Source organism: Patella vulgata, chromosome 2 (assembly GCF_932274485.2).
Source record: "Patella vulgata chromosome 2, xgPatVulg1.2, whole genome shotgun sequence".
In the NCBI taxonomy this organism is placed as follows: domain Eukaryota; kingdom Metazoa; phylum Mollusca; class Gastropoda; family Patellidae; genus Patella; species Patella vulgata.
Genome location: NC_065880.2, coordinates 10,715,928 through 10,740,464, shown reverse-complemented (window position 1 = coordinate 10,740,464; position 24,537 = coordinate 10,715,928). Strand labels below are relative to the sequence as shown.

General features: G+C 34.5%; 2 protein-coding genes and 1 long non-coding RNA gene across 3 annotated transcripts in view; 1 reads left to right on the top strand and 2 right to left on the bottom strand.

The window, feature by feature from the left end:
• LOC126812248 (charged multivesicular body protein 6) lies at positions 1-9,477 on the bottom strand. The gene is made up of 8 exons (XM_050538540.2): positions 9,309-9,477; positions 7,625-7,734; positions 6,174-6,261; positions 5,655-5,741; positions 4,706-4,771; positions 3,340-3,420; positions 2,591-2,663; positions 1-1,610 (listed from the first exon to the last, which is right to left on the bottom strand). The coding sequence occupies exons 1-8, from the start codon at positions 9,372-9,374 to the stop codon at positions 1,570-1,572; spliced, it is 612 nt and encodes a 203-aa protein (XP_050394497.1). The 5' UTR covers positions 9,375-9,477; the 3' UTR covers positions 1-1,569.
• Positions 9,478-9,513: 36 nt separating this feature from the next.
• On the top strand, positions 9,514-12,706 carry LOC126812252 (uncharacterized). The gene is made up of 3 exons (XR_007675871.2): positions 9,514-9,808; positions 10,899-11,049; positions 12,636-12,706. It is a non-coding gene; the product is annotated as an uncharacterized LOC126812252 (long non-coding RNA).
• A 2,255-nt stretch (positions 12,707-14,961) lies between these two features.
• LOC126812213 (nucleosome-remodeling factor subunit BPTF) overlaps positions 14,962-24,537 on the bottom strand; it is a 30,577-nt gene continuing 21,001 nt past the window's right edge. Inside the window, exons 16-22 of the mRNA XM_050538466.2 lie at positions 23,230-23,506; positions 21,873-22,098; positions 21,478-21,737; positions 20,175-20,348; positions 19,347-19,542; positions 18,367-18,451; positions 14,962-16,374 (exon numbers count right to left, since the gene is read on the bottom strand). Of these exons, the coding sequence (XP_050394423.2) occupies positions 16,181-16,374; positions 18,367-18,451; positions 19,347-19,542; positions 20,175-20,348; positions 21,478-21,737; positions 21,873-22,098; positions 23,230-23,506 (1,412 nt within the window). The 3' untranslated portion in view covers positions 14,962-16,180. The remainder of the gene's footprint in view (positions 16,375-18,366; positions 18,452-19,346; positions 19,543-20,174; positions 20,349-21,477; positions 21,738-21,872; positions 22,099-23,229; positions 23,507-24,537) is intronic.

Below are 24,537 nucleotides of genomic sequence, written 5' to 3'. Positions count from 1 at the left end.
CTTAGTTTTAAAGTGAAGATTTTAGCTACAAATGGCATTGATACAATGCTATAATAAATATATGTCGCTAGTCAAGCATATCCAATTCAGTTAAATGTCTCTTTAAGTGAGTGAACAGACATAAGTCTTTTAGATACTTGTGTATAGGCCTATATGTGAACTACAAACAATGCGACAGTTTCAATTTTATAAATAAAAATTACATTTATTTACAAGTCATGATTTTAAACATACATTTTTAAGGTCATTTCTTTCTTTTAGTAACGTACTAATTCATTATATAGCAATAGTGATTCGACTTCAATATATTTACAATATATACTAATTCTCACTAGTTAGAAAAGGACATTTTTAACCATTACAAAATCAGGAGATTTTTAGAAAATGCATTAATATAAGATGATCAAAATTATGTCATAATTTTAATTTGAACAAAAAGCACTGAAAGTATAAAAATAATCAACCCCTGTCAAAAAAATTATATTTGTATTGAATATATAATAAATCTTATGAATGTAAAACTAACTCAGCAGCTAATTTTTTACACATATATACATAAATAAATAAAAAAATACACCCAGTTAAAAAAAAAAATCAACAACTTGTACTACATTCTGATTTACATTAAATCCTAAGTTAGCTGTCTGCTCTTTCTCTAGCGTTTCAGATGTAATGTGTAGTTTAATGGTTGAGTACGAAACATTAATTAATCTATTGATATTGCACGAGGGCATTAGTCCAAGGGCTGTATCAATATATAATGCAATGTCTTGCATGAGACCATTAAACAACTTAAAATACAGACACTATCCAGTACATGCATTTCAATGAAATCCGTCACCCGGGTCCAATATAGCAACTAGTATAAATAATGTACGCTTGGCACGTTGCCCATACCATTATTTGATAGAATGGTATGTCAACATCAAATTATGATGTCACATCTGTATTTTAAAATGTATATATGTATGATCATCTTTACACTAATGAAAGGCAGAGTGAAATAAATAAATGTTTGTTATTGGAGATCAAATTGCAAATTGTGCAGTCTGACCATCTATAAAAGAGCATGTTAAAACTTTGACATTAATACATGCAATTATCTTGTCAATCCGATTAAAACACAAATCCTATTTCGTTTCTTTTTTTATAGTTCAAAATTTCATTTTATTTGTCTTTACTACACTAGGACCTGGAAGATTAGCGAATGAAATGGTCTGTTATGGTGAACTCTTGGCATGCAATGCATGGAACTGTGGGTAAACCACTAGAAACGTCAATGCTGATTGGTAAATCAAATCTCTGACATCATAGGGTCAAAAGTCGCTTGTATGACCTATAACGTGACCTATAGCTACAACCTGTCAGATCTTCATGTAGTGTAGGCCATCGAAAGTATAAAAAAGCGAAACGAAATATAGATCTGTATTTTAATCAGATTGAATTTTAATATAACCTCCATTATTTTGTTTTATGCAAACAAACTGCATTCAATAATACTATATAACACAATTTTTATTCAGGTGTTTAGAGAAACCAGCTAACTAAATCTCATAGGTATGAATTGTTTCAAGATGCAGGCACGGCTTGTCTTGATGGTCTCTCTCGTTCTGAAATGGAAATGATTATGAAAGTTTAAATTAATAATAATTAATTATGCTTTCTGATATATTAATTAATGAGTTATTTTGGTAGCAATTTTGATTCAATGACATTACACAAGAAGGATAAACAGTCACTAGATACCGCAAAATAAAATAGTGAAATGAAATGAAATAAAATGGAGTTTAACGGCCTACTCCGAACTGGGCTAATGAAGATGGGCAAACACCATACAGTGGCTATTAGGGAAATTTTGCCCAGACAGCGGCACTACGGCCTACTCTTATATCGAATTCCAACTGTCAAGAGATTATTTACGTGCACACCAATGTGTACACAGGACCTTGGTTTTTCATCCCATCCGAATGACTAGAAAGCTGTCCTTGTCAGGCCCTCCGTCCTGCATCACTGACAAGGGGGAACCACGCCAGAAAATCTGGATGAACTTTCTCAGTCAATGCTGGGATCGAACACTCGACCTCAAGACTAGCGAGCCAACGTCTTACCCACTTAGCCACTGTGACCCCCAATATAAAATAGTTTAGATAGTAAAGGTGATAAGTGATCAGAAAATATGTGTTACCGCCATCAATGACCAGTTAAATAACTTGATACAAGACATGATTTTGCTTCATTAGCAATTATAAACAATAGTATGATTTACTAGAATGATCATGATTAGTAAACCAATATAGGTGCATTGGAGAAAAACAGGTGAGAGAGAGAGATGGGGTTCAACATACACTCGACACAAATTTCAGGACTAACATATAGTTTAATTTCATTTCAATAATTCGTTTGCTCGTAGGGGTCTTTAGCTGTGGGCGAAAACTAGAGGTTGGAAGGTGACCCTACTCCCTGTCATGTATAAGCAGGGAAATGAAAACATGCCACTTGACTCAATAAGTGACCTCATGATCTAAAGTGTATACGTCAAACCATTCAGCAACCCAACTCCCCAACCTGTGAGAGAATGACTGTATTTTACCTTTTGTTGCAGATGGTAATTTGTCTGTGGGGACATCAGGTAGATTTATATTTTCTTCACTTTCACCAGATTGCTACAAATAATAATAATAATAATAATAAATGTCCATTTCTTGAGTGCCAAATCCATCCATAAGTATGCTCAAAACGCTTTTAAGAGCAATAAACTATATACATGTCTGTTAGTATTTAATTGGGATTTGAAACTTGTAATGTTATATGTTTTAATGTATACACATTAGCAATGAGAATGACTGACACCAATATTGTCTTTTAAAATATTGATGAATTACAAAATGTATATAATTCCAGTCAATATACAAAACAAAATAAATCATGAATTAACAGTCTAAACAATTTAATAATAATGTTACATGATGTCATTCTAGTTTACACATTTAATAATAATAATTCTCTATTTATACAGCCCAATAATACTAAAACAGCACTTCGTGTTTCGCTTTTCAAGTTGTCTCCACTGAACTATGGAAACGCTTCTGTAAACAGGAACGTCTTTAGCTGAGATTTAAATGCATCTAGGTAGTCAGTGGTTCTAATCTTGTTAGGCAATGAATTCAACAACAGAGGAGTAGAAAATGAGAAAGATCTTTTTGCAATTTCAAGATTCATTTAAATATCAATTCAAAAGATTATACATGTATGTAGGTTAATCACTTTTATGTGAAAACAATTTTGTGTGTGTGTTATGTTTTATTTGTAGAAAAAAGAAAATAAAGAAAAGATGTAAACCTGTAGGATTTCATTTAATTCTGCTAATACATCTTCTTCATCTTCTTGTGTTAAACCACCAGAAATTAACGCATTAATTTCCTGAAAAATAAAACAAGTTATCTTAATTCAGTCTGTTTTTTTCTTTATTTGAATATTGAATCAATTTTAAACTAAAGGTAATTCATAGTTTAAAGATACATTATGTAAGATTTAGATAAAGAGCTAGCTATTCTTGCTATAATAGCTCTAAAATAGATAATGTAAAATGAATATATTGAAAAATTTCATTCAAATTACTTCATTCTGAGCCATGTTATCACTGTTTGTTGTTTTGACAAGATGTGTGCATTGTGGTAACCAGGGCACTGGTATATTCAAGACTTAGCCTCGATTTCCCATGTTTAAATTATATTTTTAAATGGCGAACCATGCAGATCTAGTTAAAATCTTGATTATCTGATGCCATCGAGAGTTGATATTTGTCTTGTTTTGTTAATAAATGTCTAATTAATAGTTTATATAACATTTCAGACCTAAAGAAAGACCTGCAATAGACAGTTTTATCTCTTGCATAATGTATGTTTAAATATTTTTTTATAACATCATTTTCTACATCTAAACATACACTTTTCCCTAGGCCATTAACTTTCTGTCCTGTGAAGTCTGTTTCATCTGAAGATTTGGGGTCAACAAATGATAAGTTTTATATATCTTTAAAACACTTTAAGAAATTAATGATTATTTGCTTGATAACGATATCTTTATGTGTATCGAAACGTAGCATGTTAATAAATTCAGAAGTAGTATATCCATATAAGTGTTTTTAATTCACTTTAAGAAAATGTTTATTATCATCAAATAATACACTTGATATTTTTAGAATGGCAATATAATATGGCAGAATATAAATATAAACTATTTATATGCCCAGCCAACCCCACTCCCAATATTTTTATAAACTAATATGGACATACACAAAGAATTCACAAGCCCAAGTTAACAAAATCACTTATGTTAGCAGAGAGAGACAGACAGAAATGGGGTTTAATGTCCACTTAACACAAACTAGGTCATTTCAGAAATAACATATGGTTCAAATTTATTTCAATAATTCACTTGTGCGTAGGGGTCTTTAGCAGTAGGAAGAAACCAGAGAAAACCCATGAGGTTGGACAGATAACCCTACTCCTTGTCACATACTACCAGGGAATCAAAACCACGCTGGTTGACTCAATGACAGACCTTATACAGAGTGCACACACTAACCATTTGGCCATCCAACCATTCCTCTCCTCCTTATGTTAGCGATTAACTTCTGTTGCTCTTTTGTATTTTGTATGTGTTTAAAAATTCATTAAGTTGATTATTACATAAAAACACTTACTTGTTGATATTCTATACTATCTTTTGTGTCATCCATTATTCTTTCCACATCATCTAATGAAAACATCTAAAACGATAATAATATAATACATGTAAATATACCATAATATAACTGTGGCGTAATTAGAATTTTGTGATTGTCCACTTAAACAAAATAATATATTTCAACTTAGTTCATCAATTGAGTTAAAGAGAGAGAGAGAGACAAAGACATGGGGTTTGATGAAAATTCGACACAAACTGGTGTCATATCAGGACTAACATATGCTTCAATTCTATTTCAATAATCTGCTTGCGCGTAGGAATCTTTTTGTCTGTGGGAGGGAGGAAAACGGAAGACCCAGAGAAAACCAGTGAGCTTGGACAGGCGAACATACTCGTTGTCACATACAAGCAGGGAATCGAAACCACATCACTTGACTCAATGATAGACCTTCTGAGCAAACATGCATGTGTTAAATCATTCGACCTACCAACCCCCTTTTAAAGATAGCAAAAAAAAACAAAACAGAATTAATGTTTCTGAAACAAATAGAAACTTTTGTAAACTTTAAATCGTCATAACTTTGGAACCATAAAAAATGTATTTAAAACTACATATTAATGTAAAATGAGTGTATAGTGACTTTTTAGTGATTTACATTCAATTTTTAAAACATTTATTATAATTTCTAATCAATTACAAATGGCACTGATTTTATAATGTTCATTGGGCCTTAATATTGAACTAAATTTGTGTTTTTAATTTCGAATATTATGGGTGATACTGAGTTACAGGTTTAGCTCATTTAATCTAGAATTCATAAAATTATATAATTTTTGGACCCATATTTTCTTTTTAAAAGAAGCACCTTTGATTGTTTATGGTCTTACAAAGTTGTTAACAATTTTAACCAATCACTTAGAATTCTATATACTGTACGCTGGGAAATTATTTACGTAACACTTACCTCATGCATTCTCTTTAAAGAATTATTTCCATTCTCCAAACCTTTCACAACTTCAGCTTCTATTTGAGCAAATTCTATATTTGATACCTTTATAATTGAAGAATGATAAATTAATTCATATATAGTTATTAACCCTTTAAACACTCAGAACACCCCCAAACCATCCTAACTAGGGCTCCTTAGACTGCCCTGTTGAGTGCATTGCAGTTGTGACTGTACGACCTAGCAACGGTTGTAACACTATATTCACATACAATGTATCTCGGGCAGTTTAAGGTGGTCTGAAGAACAGCAATTTCAGACTGTTTCGGTGTGTGAGTATGACTTTTGGAATATGTCTAGCCTCGTTCTTTGAGTCCCTTATTACAAATGGCGCTGAAACGCATTATGGTACACGATTCGTGGACCAATGTTAAAATGTTCAATTTGTCTTAAATATTGGATAGCAGAGGCCCATCTTATCCCCGTGAGATTGGAACATCAAACTTTAAGTCCGAAAAAAATAACTAAATACACTACCATTTGTTCTATATTATCTAATTGACCATCTGTTTTTACTAACATTCCTTCTTGAAATTTCTTCTTTCTCAATAACAGTTTAGCTTTACTGAAAATAAATACCATTATTTATTTATAACATCTAATTAAACAAAAGATCGTTTTTATAATACATGTATATTATTTTTAATTCTTCATGTGTTTTACATGCAAGAAAATAAATGAATTTAAAGATGGGTTCCCAGAAAAGTATTTATCGGGTGGTTATTTCCAATAAAAGTATGGCAATTTTGGTATATATGCAAAGTAGAGATATCCAATCTTACTAGAAAAATACTGGATTCCCCGAAAAACATTCATGGAGCGTATACAGGACAAAAATGTAAGGGTTCCCCTAATCAAAAGCCCGATGAGTAGGAACTTCTGCACGCGTGATGCGATGTCAAAGGTCACAAGCGAACATTGTGAAGAGTTAGACGTACAATGCTTTCTGAGATAAAAATGACGGAAAAAGACGCGGGTTGTGGATAATCCGAGAATTTAATTAGGATTCGATATTTGTAATAAATAGTAAGCGATTAAAGACAACATCGTCTGCAATGAATTCTCCCAAGACGTGACGTAAACATGACCTGGTTTGATCGAATTTTAATAGCAGTGCATTCCTTCGCAATTACAATGTTTGAGAAGGATTTGAAGCATAATTATGACAAATTAATTAGTTTGAATATGTTTTTGGTCCATATATACCATTATATCACCAAGTTTGTACGCGGGAACCCATCTTTAAATTTAAAATAAATAAGCTTATATTATTTTTGAAAATCCAAGCATGGCCTGGCCTACTAAGAGCAAAGATTTGGGTTTGAGCATTTTATTTTGTTTTAATATAAAACTCAGTCTAATCTGAACATATGGTTAAAGATACATTATGGGAGATTAGATAAAGAGTTGGTAGTTATCACTATAATAGTTAAAAACTAGATAATGTAAAGGGAATTTGCTGAAAATTTCAGTCAAATTGATCCACTTTGAACCGAGATATTAGCGATTGAATTTTGGACCTAGCCTCGATCATCATTGCGATAAAAAACACAGTCCCGATTATCCATTTCATGATTAAATTATGAATGGAAGTCGAACAGCAAATCGCAAACTAATCCAAAAAACATTGCAGGCTAGCGATGCCATCGAGAGTTGATTATGGTCTGGATAAGTTAATTTATGTCTAATTGATAATTTAGATAACATTTCAGGCCTAAAGAAAGACCTGCAATAGGCAGATTTAGAACTTGCATAATGTATGTTTAATAATTGTTAATATAAGAGCCACAAAACTTCAAATCAATGTTATCAATTAACGACGATCAACAAAATAATCACTGAAAATTTCCATAAATTAAATTCAAATACATGTAAGCTTACTGCAATACCAGCAGTACACTAGCTGATACGAGACTAATTTAACTTACTCTTTTTTACCCTCTTTCAACAATGCACGAGCTAACTCTCTTTCTTTCTCTAACTGAATTGTGATTTTCTTTTGATACTGTTTCAGTTTATCTCGCTGTATCTTTAGTTGCTAAAAAACAAAACATTCATCAATTTGTTAGTTGTTTCGTTTCTATCAATTTGTACTACATTCAGGAGCCTGTTATCAGCTATGCTATAAGGGTCTTTGAAGGGGGTGGGGGGGAGGTAGGAAGGTGTAGCAAGAGGGATGTCAGTATCTGGCCGGTGTGCTTATTTTTTTGACAATTTTGATAGCCGTGATAATTTGTACTTCGTACTGCTAAGTACATGTATGTGTTTTCAAAAATAGCTTGCCAGGCAAAGAAACATACACCCACTGCAGCTAAGGTGTCTGAGCCATTTCTGTAAACGAAATAGGTTAGCAACAGTATTTGACCCAAAATGATCAAAAGGGAATCCTGTAAAAGCTCCTATATAAAAACTGAAATGGGGTAAATGCTTCAGTGTATGAGTTCTAACTGTTCAAATAATTTCATCTACATAGCGCAAAATTTGAATTTTGCATGGCTCATGATACTGACAGTCAGTGGCTACCCCGGTATAACAACGTTTTGGACCTTTCAGACTCCACACAAAGGACTATTCAGACTCAGTCTGACGATGATTCAAACTTATTTAACAACCATTCGGACTCGATGATAACAAGGTTTTGGGCTTGGTTTCGGACAATAATAAATGATGAATAATTTGTTTATATTTAATAATATTTTGTTGATTTTGTTTTGATCAGGGCCAAGCCTTAGTTCACCAATGTTTTTATAATAAAGTAATGTCGCATTGAGTGTTGATTGGTGTTCTGATATTTAATTTATAAAGAATATTACAGATACAAAGAAACAGTTATATAAAACATTCTTTTTTTAAACAATCAAAATTAAAATATTGCCGTAACCCATGATCCACATACTATACTAGATGATGAACTGTAAATTTTATAAAATTGTTTTTGGGTTATTATCACTGTTGTGCTCAACTTTTCCTTTCAACTGATTCTCAAGTCCCAGATGTCAGGCACCCAAGAATGAAATGTCACTTCAAGGACATATATTTGTTGCGGCCGAAATGTTGCGGGGCCGAAACATCATATTCATGTAATCTAGTAGTAGTATCGGGGTCGTAGTATCTTAGTTCTTTTAATGTCTGCTTCCACAAAAGTGATATCACAGACAAGACACAGGAGAGCCAAAGCTTCCTCCTTTATATTACCATACGATTTTGCAATCTTTTCATTTTGCGGCCTCTGCAACATTGGTTTAGGCTAATTGCCTTTTGTTCATATTTAATCTGGTGTTGATTATTGAACCCATTCTGATGAGTTTTAGATTATTGATGATAATTGATGAGTGAGTTCGGAATATTGACAATAATTTGTGGTGTGATTGAATGAACTAGGTACAGCCAAGTTACGAAACAATCTGCACCCGTTTATAAGCTAGTACTTTATTTAGTAGTGCCTAGTCTAGTAGGAAGTTCTTACTTCTTCCCTTTCATTTCATGTATCATTATGTTACATGTACTATGATGTACTCATGTAGGTCTAATCCTTAATCGTTACCCCGTCAAAATGAAATGGGGTTTAACTTCCTACTGTTCTGCCGTCAAAATGATATGGTGTGGACTTACAAGTACGGCATTATCCTGCTCTGTTACCCTAGATGCCTTTTTACTTTTTCCAAACAAGGCACCCATTTTTTTTTTTTAAAAAAACTTCTAGACACCGTTTTATTTAAGAGATTTCACGTTAAATACATTCTTTGACTTCTCAGAAATTCTGACCGGAAATCAACAAAAGTATATTTTCCGGAACGCAGTTGCGAATTCTGTCGTATTCTATTGGTTAAAAAGGACTGTTTTCTATAAACCGGAAGCACGTGTATTTGTTTACGCTCTGTTATATTTTGACATAACAAGTAATAACAACATGTTCCATCATTTCATCCACCCTAATTACCAATATGATTTAGTTCTGTCCATCATTAAATTGAATTTGTTTTTGTAAAATTGTGTTTCATTGTCAGTATGCTTCCATTTTATATGATGCTTTTCCTACCACTTTTAATACCACCAGTCAAATCTAAATCTGTACAAATTACCAGAACTTTAAAACAAGAAGGATTCCACAGGTAAAATGGCTTTTTATTGTACTGAAACACACATGGGATGTAGGACATTTCAGAAGCCACAAATCTATCGGCATTCATGTTTGATGTGACTCCCATTTTTGTGTTATACCCTCACCTCCCGATAACCCTAACTTAACCCTAATCCTGGCTAACCCTAATAGAAAGTAGGAAGATCCATGTGGACACAGTACAGACGGCTAACCGCTAGTTTTTCGGTGTAAAAGTGATGGAAATAGAAAAGGGAGTCGGATTAATGTATAGAACCTATAACCATTTTGGTAGAGTTGGGTGATATACGTGATTTTAAACTCAATAATGTTAGTGAACAGTTTTAAAAAATATCTAAATAGGCCTACTGAAAATAATGCAATACTGTGATAGACTGAGATGTAATGGAAGTGCACCTATGAAAGATTACTGTTGTCTTTTTCAAGAGATACACTTGATCTTGCAATTCTGAATGTAACATCAGATCACTATGATAACACACGAAAATGATGTTTCACAACTGTGTAAACGTACCTAAGATCAAATCTCTCTAAAAAAAAATTCAATTAGACAGAATGGGAATGTTGAAAATCATAGTTCTGTGGAAGACGGAACAATAAGCATTGATTGACATTTTTAGCACTGAGAACGGACCATGCATTATGTAAATTCAAGAGGGCATTTGTACCAAAACCATTGCCATAAGTTTTGGATGCGATCACATCTGGTAGATCGAATTCTGCCGGTTTCCTGTACTGCTGCTGCTGCTATGTCCACATGTGTTCATCAGTTCGTTCGTTCGTTCGTTCCCGGAGTTTTATGTCTACTTCCACCAAGGGTGATATCGTAGACAAGTGTTCATCAGTTCATTGAGGCTGACTTATTCTGTTGGACTGCATGCCTGACCGCGTTTACTGCCAAAGTAAAGTTGTTATGGCATTTAGGATTTGTTATTGATTTTCATCAACACATCGATCAAAAGGTGAAACAATTATTATAACAGTTCAAAAATAGATAATGAAAAATGAATATATTAAAAATTTCAGTCAAATCTCTGCAGATTTAGCTCTTAGATAACACATCTTTAAAAATCAAATTTCAGAGACCTAGAAACAGTGCTAAGTTTTGAGTTGGAGAAGGAGATAGTGGATAAATTAACATGGTCTTCATGTCAGTTACTGTTAGTTGAAAATTTACCAAGTGGAGTTTATGTTGATCTTGACCAAATATCATCTCTGCCAGATAGCATGCAGGTATAATATATAATTTATAATTGAATAAATGAAATCCTACACCGACTGGGCTAATAAAGACAGTCATGCAGTGTGCTTTGAGGAAAATTTTGCCAAGACAGTGGCACTATGGCCTACTCTTTATTTCGAATTCCAACTGTCATGGTTTCTTTAGCGTTTTTGGTACCATCCAAATGACTAGATACAATCCTGGCCAGGCCTATCGTCCTGCACCACTGACAAGTGGAAAACTGATTGAAAATCCAGCAGAACCTTCTCAGCCAGGAGCCCTCCTGGTTAGCGAGCCATTGTCTTACTCACTTAGCCACTGCGACTCTGGATAAGTGAATAAGCTATCTATATGACTGGTGAGAGAAAATGTATTCTGTGCCTTAAAGATGGATTATGTAAGAGCAAAATCTGCCTATTACAGGTCTTTTTTTTTGCTTCAAATTTATTATTTAGCTCGTAATCAGCTCTTTAGGTCATCTGACAGTACAACACTGTGGATGCGTACAACTAGCCCCTCGGATCCATTCACTTATTTGATATGTACATTTGTTTGTGATATCTGCGCATTGTGTCTTGTCCATAGATTTGTTTAGGATATTGAATGGATTAGAATACCTTCACCATTTAAAAATTTATTGATAAAATGGATAATCGAGACATGGTTAATTATCGTAGCAATGGTACTTAACAATCAAGACTACTTTGTCAAAACTTCAAACACACAATAATCGTTTCTCATTTTGAACTATTATAGCAAAAAAAAGACAGTTATTAAATCTAAATCTTACATAATCAATCTTTAACATTATTGTTGTTCCCAAGATCCAAATATTTTGGACATTTATTTATTCAGGAATCCTGACCCGTAATTTGCTGGTAGATAAAAAGTGTTTTGGCCTAAAGTTTATTTCAATTATTATACTATTATTCTCTTGCTGCACAATTATATTTGATCTTTATTTGAAGGCTTTGGTTGAAGGTGATGCCCATTTAATTAATGAACAGGTAACTCATCTGCCAGATTCCACCATGATAACCATCTCTATAAGTTTGTTATAAAAACACAATTTTATATGGAAAACAATCACTGATTTTATTTCATTGTATAAGGATTTCTCTATAAGTTTGGGAATCTTCACCATTGTTAGATTGAACCAGAGCTAAGCGTCTTAAAAACAAGGGATCCGAGGCAAATATACAATGAGAGAGAGAGAGAGATGGGGTCTCGAGACAAACTAGGTTATTTCGGGACTAACATATGGTTCAGTTTGATTTCCATGATTTGCTTGTGTGTAGGGGTCTTTAGCAGTGGGAGAAAACCAGAGGACCCGGAGAAAACTCACGAGGTTGGACAAGCGGCCCTACCCTTGTCACGTACAACCAGGGAATTGAAACCCCACCAGTTGACTCAATGACAGACTTTATGATACAGCGTGCATGTGCTAACAATTCAGCCATCCTACCACCCAAATATACAATGTCTTCTAATGGCGTCAACGACGGTCTGAATGACCGGTTCACCCTTTGCATTGTCCTGTATGGTTAAATCTACCTGGGATTTAGTGTCATCAATTATGTTTGATTTGTATTTGAAGGTTTTGGTTGAAGGCGATGTCGATATTGAAGCTCCAGAATATGTCTCCACTCCATTATCAGTTTATATTTTCACAAATCTAACATCAGACAGTAGCTCTATCACATTGCCTATACATGTTAGATACCATAGACCATCTAATATATCAGAGTATTCTCAAATACTGATAGAAAACCCTAAAATATATTCATTTTGTTCACATCTATCAGGTAAGCTCTAATGTAATGTTAGAAAATTTACATACTGTACATTGGCACCTAAACAACTTGTGATCAAGTCCAAAATGTAATATACCTTTCAGACGCTTATTTTTAAACTAGTTCAGGGCCGTGTTGGTCGGAGATTAGAGTTAACTATGCATGGGTAGTTTCATATTCTTTATACGGTTCTTGCACGCTTTTGACAACACTGGCACTGCATGACCCCGCCATATTCCCAGGAACGTAACTTACTGAGTACTGTGCATGTTCAAAGTGAGCTGGAGCCGGGGTTTTTAAGTCAACCTGTTCAGGCGGCCAAGATGAACCGGTCGAAAAAAAAAAAGCCTTCTCGAAGACATGTCGTGAGCTGGGTTTTTTAAACTGGTTTATTTGCCGCACATTTGTGTTCAGACGACAAAGTTAAACTGGTTTAACGATCCCCAGGGTTTTTAAACCCGTTCAACTTAAGCGTCTGAACGAACTATAAGCTGCTAACAATCTTGTATCTGAATGACACCCACTATTTGAAAGCTCTCATCAGCAGCTATGATGCGCTTTGCATCATGGATTTTAGTTTATGTGTGCCCTCTCAAATGCACAAAATCATGTGTTTTTAACATTTTAATCATAATGCTGAACGGGAGTAAATGATCTACCATGGCTCAGATATGCTGCAAATCAGCTCTTAACATGTTCCACACAGCCCAAAATTACGCATCATCAATGGGAAATGAAATGGGGTTTAACATCTTACTGTTCTACTCCGACCAGGCTAATGAAGACGGGCATACATTATACAGTGTGCTGTGAGGGAAATTTTGTCCAGAAAGCCTACTCTTATAACAAATTCCAACTGCCAAGGGATCTTTTACGTGCATGCCAATGTGTACGCGGGACATAGGTTTTTCATCCCATCCGAACGATTAGATAGCTGTCTTTTCAGGCCCTCCATCCTGCACCACTGCCAAGGGGAAACCACGTCGGAAAATCCTGATGAACTTTCTCGGCCAACGTGGGGATTGCACACACTACCCCCCGACTGGCGAGCCAGCATCTTACCCACCATCACTCCTTCATCAATGGGAGAGACCTCTTCACTGCGCCACACATCAATATAAATATTGGGTTTTTGTACCCTGATGAGATCCTGTTACTCATGCAAAATCATGGGTCACCACGCCCCTATGGTGTGAATTTTCTTTTTTTAGATTATGAAAATACGGAGAGAATACTGGCACCTTGTGACAATCAGAATTCCAGTCAATGTCGTTGGAACAGAACACAAGTATTGTACAAAGAGGTGAGAGAGAGAGAAATGGGGTTTAACATCCACTCAACACAAACTAGGTCATTTCAGGACTAACATATGGTTCAATTTTATTTCAATAATTTGCTTACGTGTAGGGGTCTTTAGCAGTGGGAGGAAACCGGAGGACCCGGGGAAAACCCACGAGGTTGGACAGGCGACCCTAGTCCTTGTCACGTACAACCAGGGAATCGAAAACCACGTACAAAGTGGTAAATCCAAATATAGATTCATGTTTAACATCTTGAACCCATCTTGAAAATGTGATTCTGTGATGAGGATCTTGGTAGCAAGAACGCATGCATGTTTTGCAAACAATTTTAAGAAAAAAATTGGGAAAGCCAATTGACAAATATATATATATATGTGACCCAGGCCCTTGTCGCACAACTCCATTTTGTACCAGGGGCACAAAGGCATACATTGTATGCCTTCTTGTTGCTGTGAATGAGCCAAACTCAACTCCAGGATACTACAAATTTTAAAAGAATTGCATTTTTGGAAAGCTTATAGGCTGTGGACTATTCAAAAATGCTGTCAGCTCTATTTTTATTAAAATGACCAAGAGCCTGGTTTTGTGGAAACAGCTCACATATTTGGTGTGTGTATATGTAGGTATGTAGGTTACTGAATCTATGTATTTTTGTTTTATTTTTTTGCAGGGAAAATCTACTATCAGTCTACAAGTGCCCATCGGTGGTGAACAGCATAGTTTATTTGTTAGTGTGACAACACTGTTAGTGACTATCACAGGTTGTGTAATTCTTGTCTGGACAATTGTAAAGAAATCTGTAGATCTACAAACGAAAAAAAAACAATAGTAGTGATGAACATTCATATTTTGAATGACCTTTTATTTTCTTTCTTTATTAAAATGTATATCTTATGAAGTTTTATCTTATAATTTTTGTAAATTTTTATCAGTGCACACAAAAGAAATAGGAAGTATTGAGCCACAGGCATACACACAGAAATAGAAGAATCTTCAAAATCTTTAATTTAATCAAACTAGATATATCCTACTTTCATTTTCTACTAATTTATTGTAATAAAATGTAAATATCATAAATAGTACATATTCTATAAAATTGAAAATTATACATTGTTTATAGTCTTTTAACAATCTGATTAAAACACAGATCCCATTTCGTTTCTTATAGTTCAAAATTTCGTTTTACTTGTCTTTACTACACTAGGACCTGGAAGAGTTGTTCTATAACCCGCATTCTGGATGATGTAAGAAATAAGTCAATGAAATGGTCTGGGATAGGGAGTTTTTGGCGTGCTCTGCACAGAACTGTGGGTAAACCCCTAGAAACATCAACGCTGATTGATTAATCAATGTCTGACGCCAGAGGGTCAAAAGCCACTCGTACGACACCTGACGCGACCTCCCAGTACAACTGGTCAGACCTTCATGTAGTGTTGGCCATTGAAAGTATAAAAAAATGAAACGAAATATAGATCTTTATTTGAATCAGATTGTTTATAGTCTTTTTACTATCTAATTTAACAAGAGATTAACTAATACAGCAGAAGATATAAAATTCATTTATCTACATCATTTCATCAATAAACCGTGCATTGTAATTTAACATTTGCTAAGCTAATTACAACACATCTTATTGTCGAATATCTAATATTCTTGCCCATGTTAATAATGTTTTATGTACAATGTTATGTTTTATTATTCACAATGAAGAGTAATGGACAATATTCAATCTAGATAAATCCTCATAAACTATCAACATTACATACAAATACTAAATAAATTGACGCTTTTTTGGAAATAATAAATAACCAGAAATGGTATATGATTATAACTTATAACCAGAAATGGTATATGATTATAACTTATAACCAGAAATGGTATATGATTATAACTTATAACCAGAAATGGTATATGATTATAACATTATTATGAGAATATACTAAATGCATGAGATGACAAGAAAACAATCTTTAAATATACAATGGGAGTTTATACACATGGAATAACAAATATCTTTGCTACTAAACTCGGCCGATATTCTATAAATATTATGAGAATTTTTCATGCATCGATTTCAGTTTTTGTACAAAATAAGTTTCTAGCACTTCAGCACACTGATAAAAAGGTGTGCCAGTTGGATTATAATATCTACAATTATCAAATATCTTTGTAACATCTCGAACGAAATCACTCAATCTCTGGTAACTTTTACTATGTACACGGGTTTCTATAATGGACAAATCTGAAATAAGAATTCATTAATCTCATAAATATCGATGAAATAATAACATACTTAAGTCCATATAATAACAAGACCGGTTTCAAGGCGCCAAAACATACACCCACATTCCACATCATCTAAGTTGTCCAAACAGTTCACAAAGATTATCACATATTTATTCTGTTTTAGGTAATGGGAGCATTTAACAGATACTAACTAGGCTTCTTCATCATCTCATGAGCATAAACAATTTTGTAATTTTAAAGTCAATCAGATACTAACTTTAGCCTCAACAGTGTCGACAAGATTTTTTAAAAAGTGATCAAGTGCCATAACTCTGGTGGTAATTATCAGAAAATGTTGAATATCAACAGACTGTATATAAGGCAACACAAATAAAATAAGTTGTTTCTCGGGCACCGCCCGCACGCAAAATTGGTTGCGCGTGCGGCCTATTTATTAGTCTTGATGAAAAATAAAAAATATGTAACGCCCGCCCGAACATCTATAAGCAAGTCATAAAAAGAATATGCCGCATGTATCTACATGCCCCATACGTGAATATCCATTCAAATGTATTAAACTGATTCAGATGTAAACGCTCATTTACGGGTCTTTTTTATTGATATCGAAAGAACCTCCATTTTTGTATCACGTGATTTTAATTATCTCCCCTGGTGAACTAGAATTTGATTCGTGTTAAACACCGAAAGTCATTGACAACAATGCAATGTATTTCAATCATTTGATCTTAATCGGCTCATTATTGCCGGCTTCAGTCGGTCCATGTTTAAAAAAACCCTACTTATAAAACAATGAATCGTAGAACAAGTTAATTATTATAACTTGTGGCTACGAATACGATACGATGATAGTCACCATACCTTAGTCAGAATCTGGGTCATTAGCACATTTAACGGTAGTTTTGATAATCCGGAAAATAATAATTGGATTACACATTTGATGGTTTTACTGACCAGTTGTTAGTTAAATTTAAATAGTCATTCGATATAAACCCCAGATAGAACACCAAATATTCTGAGAAACACAACGAATATCCTGAGAAACAGTCATTTCCCGAATCCCGATGACATGCATTGGTTGGAATTAGGTCAATCATTATAAACCAGCGATACTAGATTTAGATCTAAGTATCGTTTACCGTGATGATTATTTTTGATACACATGCTGACAGAGGCTTACTCTTTAAAATATTGTCGTTATTATGGACGGCTATTAATAGTCGTACGGAATTTTCTTTTAAACCAATTTCAATTATTTTGTCACCATTACCATTAGTAAGCTACATTACGTGAATTAAATATTAAATATGGAAAATTATTTTCCTTTCAGTCAGTGTTCAGTGTTTGAGTAGACTTGATTTTTGAGTTTATGTTCTAAGTATGTATAATATATAACTGAAAGCAAAACCGTAGACAAGTAATGACTTTTTCATTAAAAAAAAATTAAAAAAAATACAAGGCCGCCCTCCCGCCCCAACAATTTTCAACAATAGCCAAATTTTTTTTTGCACCATCCTCTAGCTAGAAATGAGGTAAAAAAAAAATTAACCGCCCTCCCCCCCTACAGTTTCAGCTGTCAGTTGCCCGAGAAACAAGACATTTATCTTGTGTAGCCTAAATATAAAGTCATTTGGATATGAACATTAGCCTCTAGAGTACCACAAGATCTTTCAAAGTGATCAAGGGCTATAACTCTGGTGGTAATTGTCAGAATTAGGAGAGAGGAAATATAGGCCTAGCTTGTTCCATAATCCTTTTCTTAGAATAATTTTATTTTTCTTCAGAAAATGTTGAAAATGAATTGGCTTCTCTGTTTTAATGAACTTAAACACTGTGTAAGCTTATAAATGTGAAGTCAATCAGATGATAACTTTGATAACTTGAGCCTCCAGACTGATAAACGGATAGAGGTAACAACAACATACAACCACATTTCAATTATTATTAAATTTGTTACATATACAGTACAACAAAATATAAAATATCATACCCATTGGATCTTTAATAACTTGGTAATAATCAGGAACTGTCTTTGGATCAACTGGACGTAAAAAGGGCCAAGCCATTTTATGAATCTACAATAGATGTTAAAAATAATAATGATAAACCACACCTCTTCTTGTTAAAGGAACTTAAAGCAATTGACCTTTCTTTCATATACCAGAATGATGGACACATTTTCCAATATTTATTTTAACAATTGTAATGGAGGTCATGTTAAAATGACTTTCGGCCGCGCACAGGTTCTACGTGACAAGTAGACATGAAACGAAATGGGGTTTAACACCCTAGGGACATTTTGCCTAGACAGCAGCACTGCAGCCTACTCTAATTTGAATTCCAACCGTCGTGGGATCTTTTACTCCAATGTGTACACTGGATGTTGTCTATTGCCAGACCCTCGAACTACCTTGACAGTTGAAATTTAAAAATAAGAGTAGGCTATAACTCTTCCGTCTGGGCAAAATTTCCCTTATAGCACACTGTATGATATATGCCCGTCGTCATTAGCCTAGTCAGTACAGAAAAGTAGGACGTTAAACCCCATTACATTTAAAGATACATTATGGGAGATTCGATAACGAGTTGGCAGTTCTCACTATAATAGTTAAAAACTAGATAATGTAAAGGCAATTTGCTGAAAATTTCATTCAAATTGATCTACTATGAACCGAGAACTAAGCGGTTGAAATTTCCAGCTAGCCTGGATCATCATTACTAAAGTCAGTACGATAAACAGCATAGTCTTGATTATCCATTTAATTGTTAAATCGTGAAGGAAAGTTATGCAGTAAATCGGCTCATAATCCACTAAAGATCGCAGGCTAGCGATACCATCTAGAGTTGATTGTGGTCTGGATAGGTTAATTAATGTCTAATTAATAATTTAGATAACATTTCAGGCCTAAAGAAAGACCTGCAATAGACAGATTTAGCTCTTGCATAATGTATGTTTAATTTGATTTTTACCTTTAGACTACGAAGTAATCGATATAATGATTCATATTCTTTATCTGTGAGAATTTTCATTGCAATCGGATCATCTTTTTCTTTCTTCTGACAGTTTGGACAAATATAAGTTTCAAGATTATCAGCTTCAGTTTTTGATATACCAACACAGCCCCCATGAAACCAGTCTTGGCATCGATCACATCCAACATAAAATCTGAAGATGGAAAAAGTTGATCAGGTTAACTGTCATCTTTTGGTATCAAATTAAAAATAATACACAAGAAAAGCTCAAAGGACAAAATATTAAATAACCCAGAAAAAGAAAGTCTTAAAAATATGTAGCCATGACTGAAAAAACATTAATGTAAGAAAAAAGATATTTGCATTATGTTTTTATACTATGTTTTTATTTTTTTTTGCAATATAATGGAAGAAAACTATGCACAGATTTTCCCCATTGATGTTTGGAAATTCCAAGCTAATTTTAGGATTAATTAATGACTGGGCCCAAAAAGTGAAATGCAGAATATATTTGAGACTAAAACAGGAATAACAACGGCTAATGAATTTTTACTTAAAGAAACAAGATGTTCATAATAGTAACGGTTTAATATCGGGGTCGAAATAGTGTGGGTTTTAGGGGCTGTATCCCAGTGGTCTTAATCAGGGTCAAATTAAGATGCGGACATTAGAGGGCTGCAACCCAGTGGTCTTAATCCAGATGTATAAGGTGTGGACATTAGGGGGCTGAATCCCAGTGGTCTTAATCCAGCTGATTAAGGTGTGGGCTTTAGGGGCTGCATCCCAGTGGTCTCAATCCTGCTGTTTAATAATGAAACTACTTACTGAGATTCATCGTATGGAGTTTTACAAAGACAGTAAAGTTCTTCAGAGGTATTTTCTTTTTGTTTGCGACAGTCAGTACACATGTAGGAATCTATAATATTAGCTTGATCTTCCGTTATACCAACACACGATCCGTGGAACCAGTTAGAACACAGATCACATCCAATATAAAACCTGAAATACAAGGCATGGGTATTAGAAAATCAGCATGGGCTTTATGTTGAATCTCTTATCTATCTATGTTTTACGATACATTCAAGGTCTGATGCACCATTTGCATTTTCGCTAAAATATCAAATTTTTCATGGCTTAATGCACGCTTAAAATGTAATTTAGATTGACTACTGAACGTTTAAAAAAATAAATAAATAAAATAATCAATATTCCAACGCAATATTCTGCCTTGGATTTAATCGGATTTAAACTTGGTCCTTCAGGTTTCTCTGCTACCGATAAGGATAGCTTCGTCTTGTTATAGCGAACAACATAAATGAATGAAATTTCAATTTCACCTATCTTTCTAAATACTGACTGGAATTCAACCATTATTGAACTGATATTCATTTAAGAAATGAAATGAAATGGGGTTTAACGTCCTCTTGTTATGCTCCTATGCTGGGCTAATGAAGACGGGCATACGCCATACAGTGTGCTATGAGGGAAATTTTGCCCGGGCAGCGGCACTATCGCCTACTCTTATATCGAATTCCAACTGCCAAGGGATCTTTTACGTGCATTCCAATGTATACATGGGACCTCGGTTTTTCGTGTCATCCAAAGGACTAGACAGCTGTCCTTGTCAGGCCCTCCGTCCTGCATCACTGACAAGGGGGAACCATGTCGGAAATATTCATATAAGAGATTCATCTTTCACAATATTGTAGTTTGTTTGATGAAAATACAATTGATCATAACTTGTATAAAACGGAATTGAACCATTTTTGAACTGATATCCCTAGATTAAACTTTCATAATACTGTAGTTTTATCTTACAGTATATCAGTCCTAACCACATAAGAGAGAGAGAAAGAGAGAGAGAGAGAGAGAGAGATAGTGGTTTTAACCTACACTCCACACAATCCAGGTCATTCGGGACTAACACATGGTTCAATTTTATTTCAATAATTTGCTTGCGCGTAGGTGTCTTTAGCAGTGGCAGGAAGCCAGAGGACCCGGAGAAAAACCACGTGCAACTGGGGAATCGAAACCACGCCAGTTGACTCAATGACAGACTATACGATACAACGCGCACATGCTAAACATTCGGCTATCCAACCCCAATAATGAAGAATACTCAACTTACTTTGTATCATCATATGGTGTTTTACATATACAGTATAACCTTTCCTTAGGATTAAACGCTTTAGATATACCAGTCGAGATGAGCTTTTGTTTTTTCTTCTTGGATGGTTGATGATTACTATCTGTTTCTGCTAAAGGTACTGCTACTGGCTGTCGAATGATTTGACTAGCTGACGGCAAATGTTGAGGATGAGAAGTTATAGGTGTTGTAATTTTCGTTGGAGAGGTCTTTTTCTTTTTCACTTGACCGGCTATTTCCAACTGCAGGGAAAAATATAAAACTCTGATAAGACATATACACAATGAAATACGATAAACAAAATAAATATTACCTACAAAATTACGACACCAACATCCATCCCATGCATATCATAGAAATGCATTCATTAGGATTACCTGAATTTCCTGCTGTAAATTTTTTTCCATAAGAGATCTTTTTCTCAATATTTCTTTCTTCAATACCTCTTTTTGCTTCAGTAAAGCTCCTTGTTGTTTAGCTGCAGTAATTCTTTTCTGCTTCTCCTCGACAGACTCCATTTTTCTTTGCCTCTTCTGCTCAATCTTTTCTTCTTTCTCAATTTTATCTAATATGCCTTTGAGTGTGTTTCCTACTATTATCAATCTATTAAAATAAAAATTCATCAGTTGTAGAGGTTTTCATATCAACGAATTTCAAATGAGAGAGGGGGAAATGGGGTTTAACATCCACTCGACACAAACTAGGTCATTTTGGAACTAATGTATGGTTAAATTTTATTTTAATAATTCTCTTGCGCGTAGATGTCCTTAGCAGTGGGAGGAAACCGGAGGACCCGGAGAAAACCCATGAGGTTGGACAGGCGACCCTACTCCTTGTCACGTACAACTGGGGATTCTAAACCACACCAGTTGACTCAATGACAGGCCGTATGATACAGCACACACGTGCTAACCATTCGGCCATCCAACCCCCCTGTAACCGTAGAAATAAAGATTACTGCCCTCCAGTCTCAAAATTATCTAAGTAATGTGTTGACAATGAATACATGAAATGAAATGGATGGGGTTTAACATGCTACTGTTCTGCTGCAACTGGGCTAATGGCCTACTCTTATATCAAATTCCAACTGCCAAGGGATCTTTTCGTGTATGCTGTCCTTGTCAGGCTCTTCGTCCTGCACCACTGACAAGGGTAAATAACGTCGGAAAATCGAACACCCGACCGCCAGGCTAGCGGGCCAGCGTCTTACCCACTTAGCCACTGTGGCTCCCGACAACAGAATACAAGTTACTTAAAAGTTTATATCGACACAGGTTATCTTGTCTTTATCAAGAGATGTTATAACCTATTCCATTCTTTTGGTGGTAAAATATAATATGTCTTTTAACCCCTTAACTGCGTAGGGCGTTATATAACGTCCTGGACAACTGCCACTCACTGTGTGTAGGACGTAATATAACGCCTTGGAGGTATTTTCCCCAACCTATTCTTCGAACATACGATCGCAGCATGTGTAGGATGTTATATTACGCCTGGTCGAGGAAATCTAATTAAAGGGGGGAAAACTCTATTTACCGTTAGTTTTAATATGGTTTCAGACAACTAAAATTTGTATTCAGGAATAAAAAGGTCCAAAAAATGACGTCTTTCGTCAAATTAATTACGCAATAGGGGGTAGTTAACGTTTTAAAAACTACACAGTTAAGGGGTTAACAACTTTTAGGATTTTGAAAACATACATTTTTTTAAATCAATAAATAGAAATATAGTCACCTATTAAGTGCTTCCTTTTCGTCTGGATTAAGAGTCTTAACTTTACGAGCAGATTCAAGAGCCTGAGCTTGTTGTAGTTGTTGTTGTTTATTATGTAATTGTTGTTGAAACTGTGTTTGTAGTTGCCGATCGCGGTTCTGTAGATTGGTTACTGGTTGTGGTGCTACGACTGGTACAACTGCAGGTTTATCTTGTTGTTGCTGTATTTGTCGCTGCATCGCTAACAGTTTGGACTGTATTTCAGGAGTCTGATTTTGCATCAATGCCTGTCGAACCACTAGAGAAATAAATAGATACAATCGAACTAAGATTAACCTCTTTTGATAATATTATACCACTACAAATTTGCAACATCTAAATATTGTTTGTATTGTTATCATTTTATTCCTGAATCATTTTGTTCGGCAATCATATAAATGATGACTCTTGGGCACAGTTTAAAGGTCATCAGAAAAGCTTCCTAAATTCTTAAAAGATAGGTTGCCAGGCAACGAAACATATGCCCACAGCAGCTATATCGTCCGGGCAGTCAACAAGAGTTGTCACATATTTTTACTTTTTTCGGTAATGAAACATTTATAATACATTAAAATCTGATTAAGAGTAACAACTCATTAAGTAATTATCAGAAAACCATTAGAATTTGTTTGGTTTTTATAAAGTTCTGCCCCATGCTAACTTTTAATATACGAAACTTTTAACATCATGGATATAGCTGTTCAAGTCATAAAGATTCATTGAAAATCAATATACTTGTTTGTCTCAATTTAAAGTCAATCGGATATTAACTTCAGCCTCTAGAGCGTCCACAAGATTTTTCAAAGTGATCAAGGGCCATAACTCTGACAGTAATTATTGGAAATCGCTGAAAATCAATAGGCTTCTTCGTCTCATTTCAATGTGGGCGTATAAAAAATGCAAGTAACATATCCTTTCCATAAGTATAACACCAACTCGAATATCAATGTTACTTGCAACAGGTAAATTTCTACATTAGTAATTTCCGCTGTTTTCCGTGAGTAGTCTTAACTTTCCGTCAATAAACAATCTGTAATGTCATTTTAGTTCTTCTGCTCATATTCTAGTCTATATTTCTGTGAGCAGAAGTACTAAAATGACGTCACAGATTGTTTATTGACGGAAAGTTAAAAATACCCATGGAGAATGGCGGAAATTACTGACGTTGAAATTCACATGTTGCAGGTACAATGTAATATTGACATTCGGGTTCGTGTTGTACTTATGGAAAGGATATGTTGACATAATTACTTTCATTATTTAAAAAAAAATTGAAGCTACTCCAGTGAT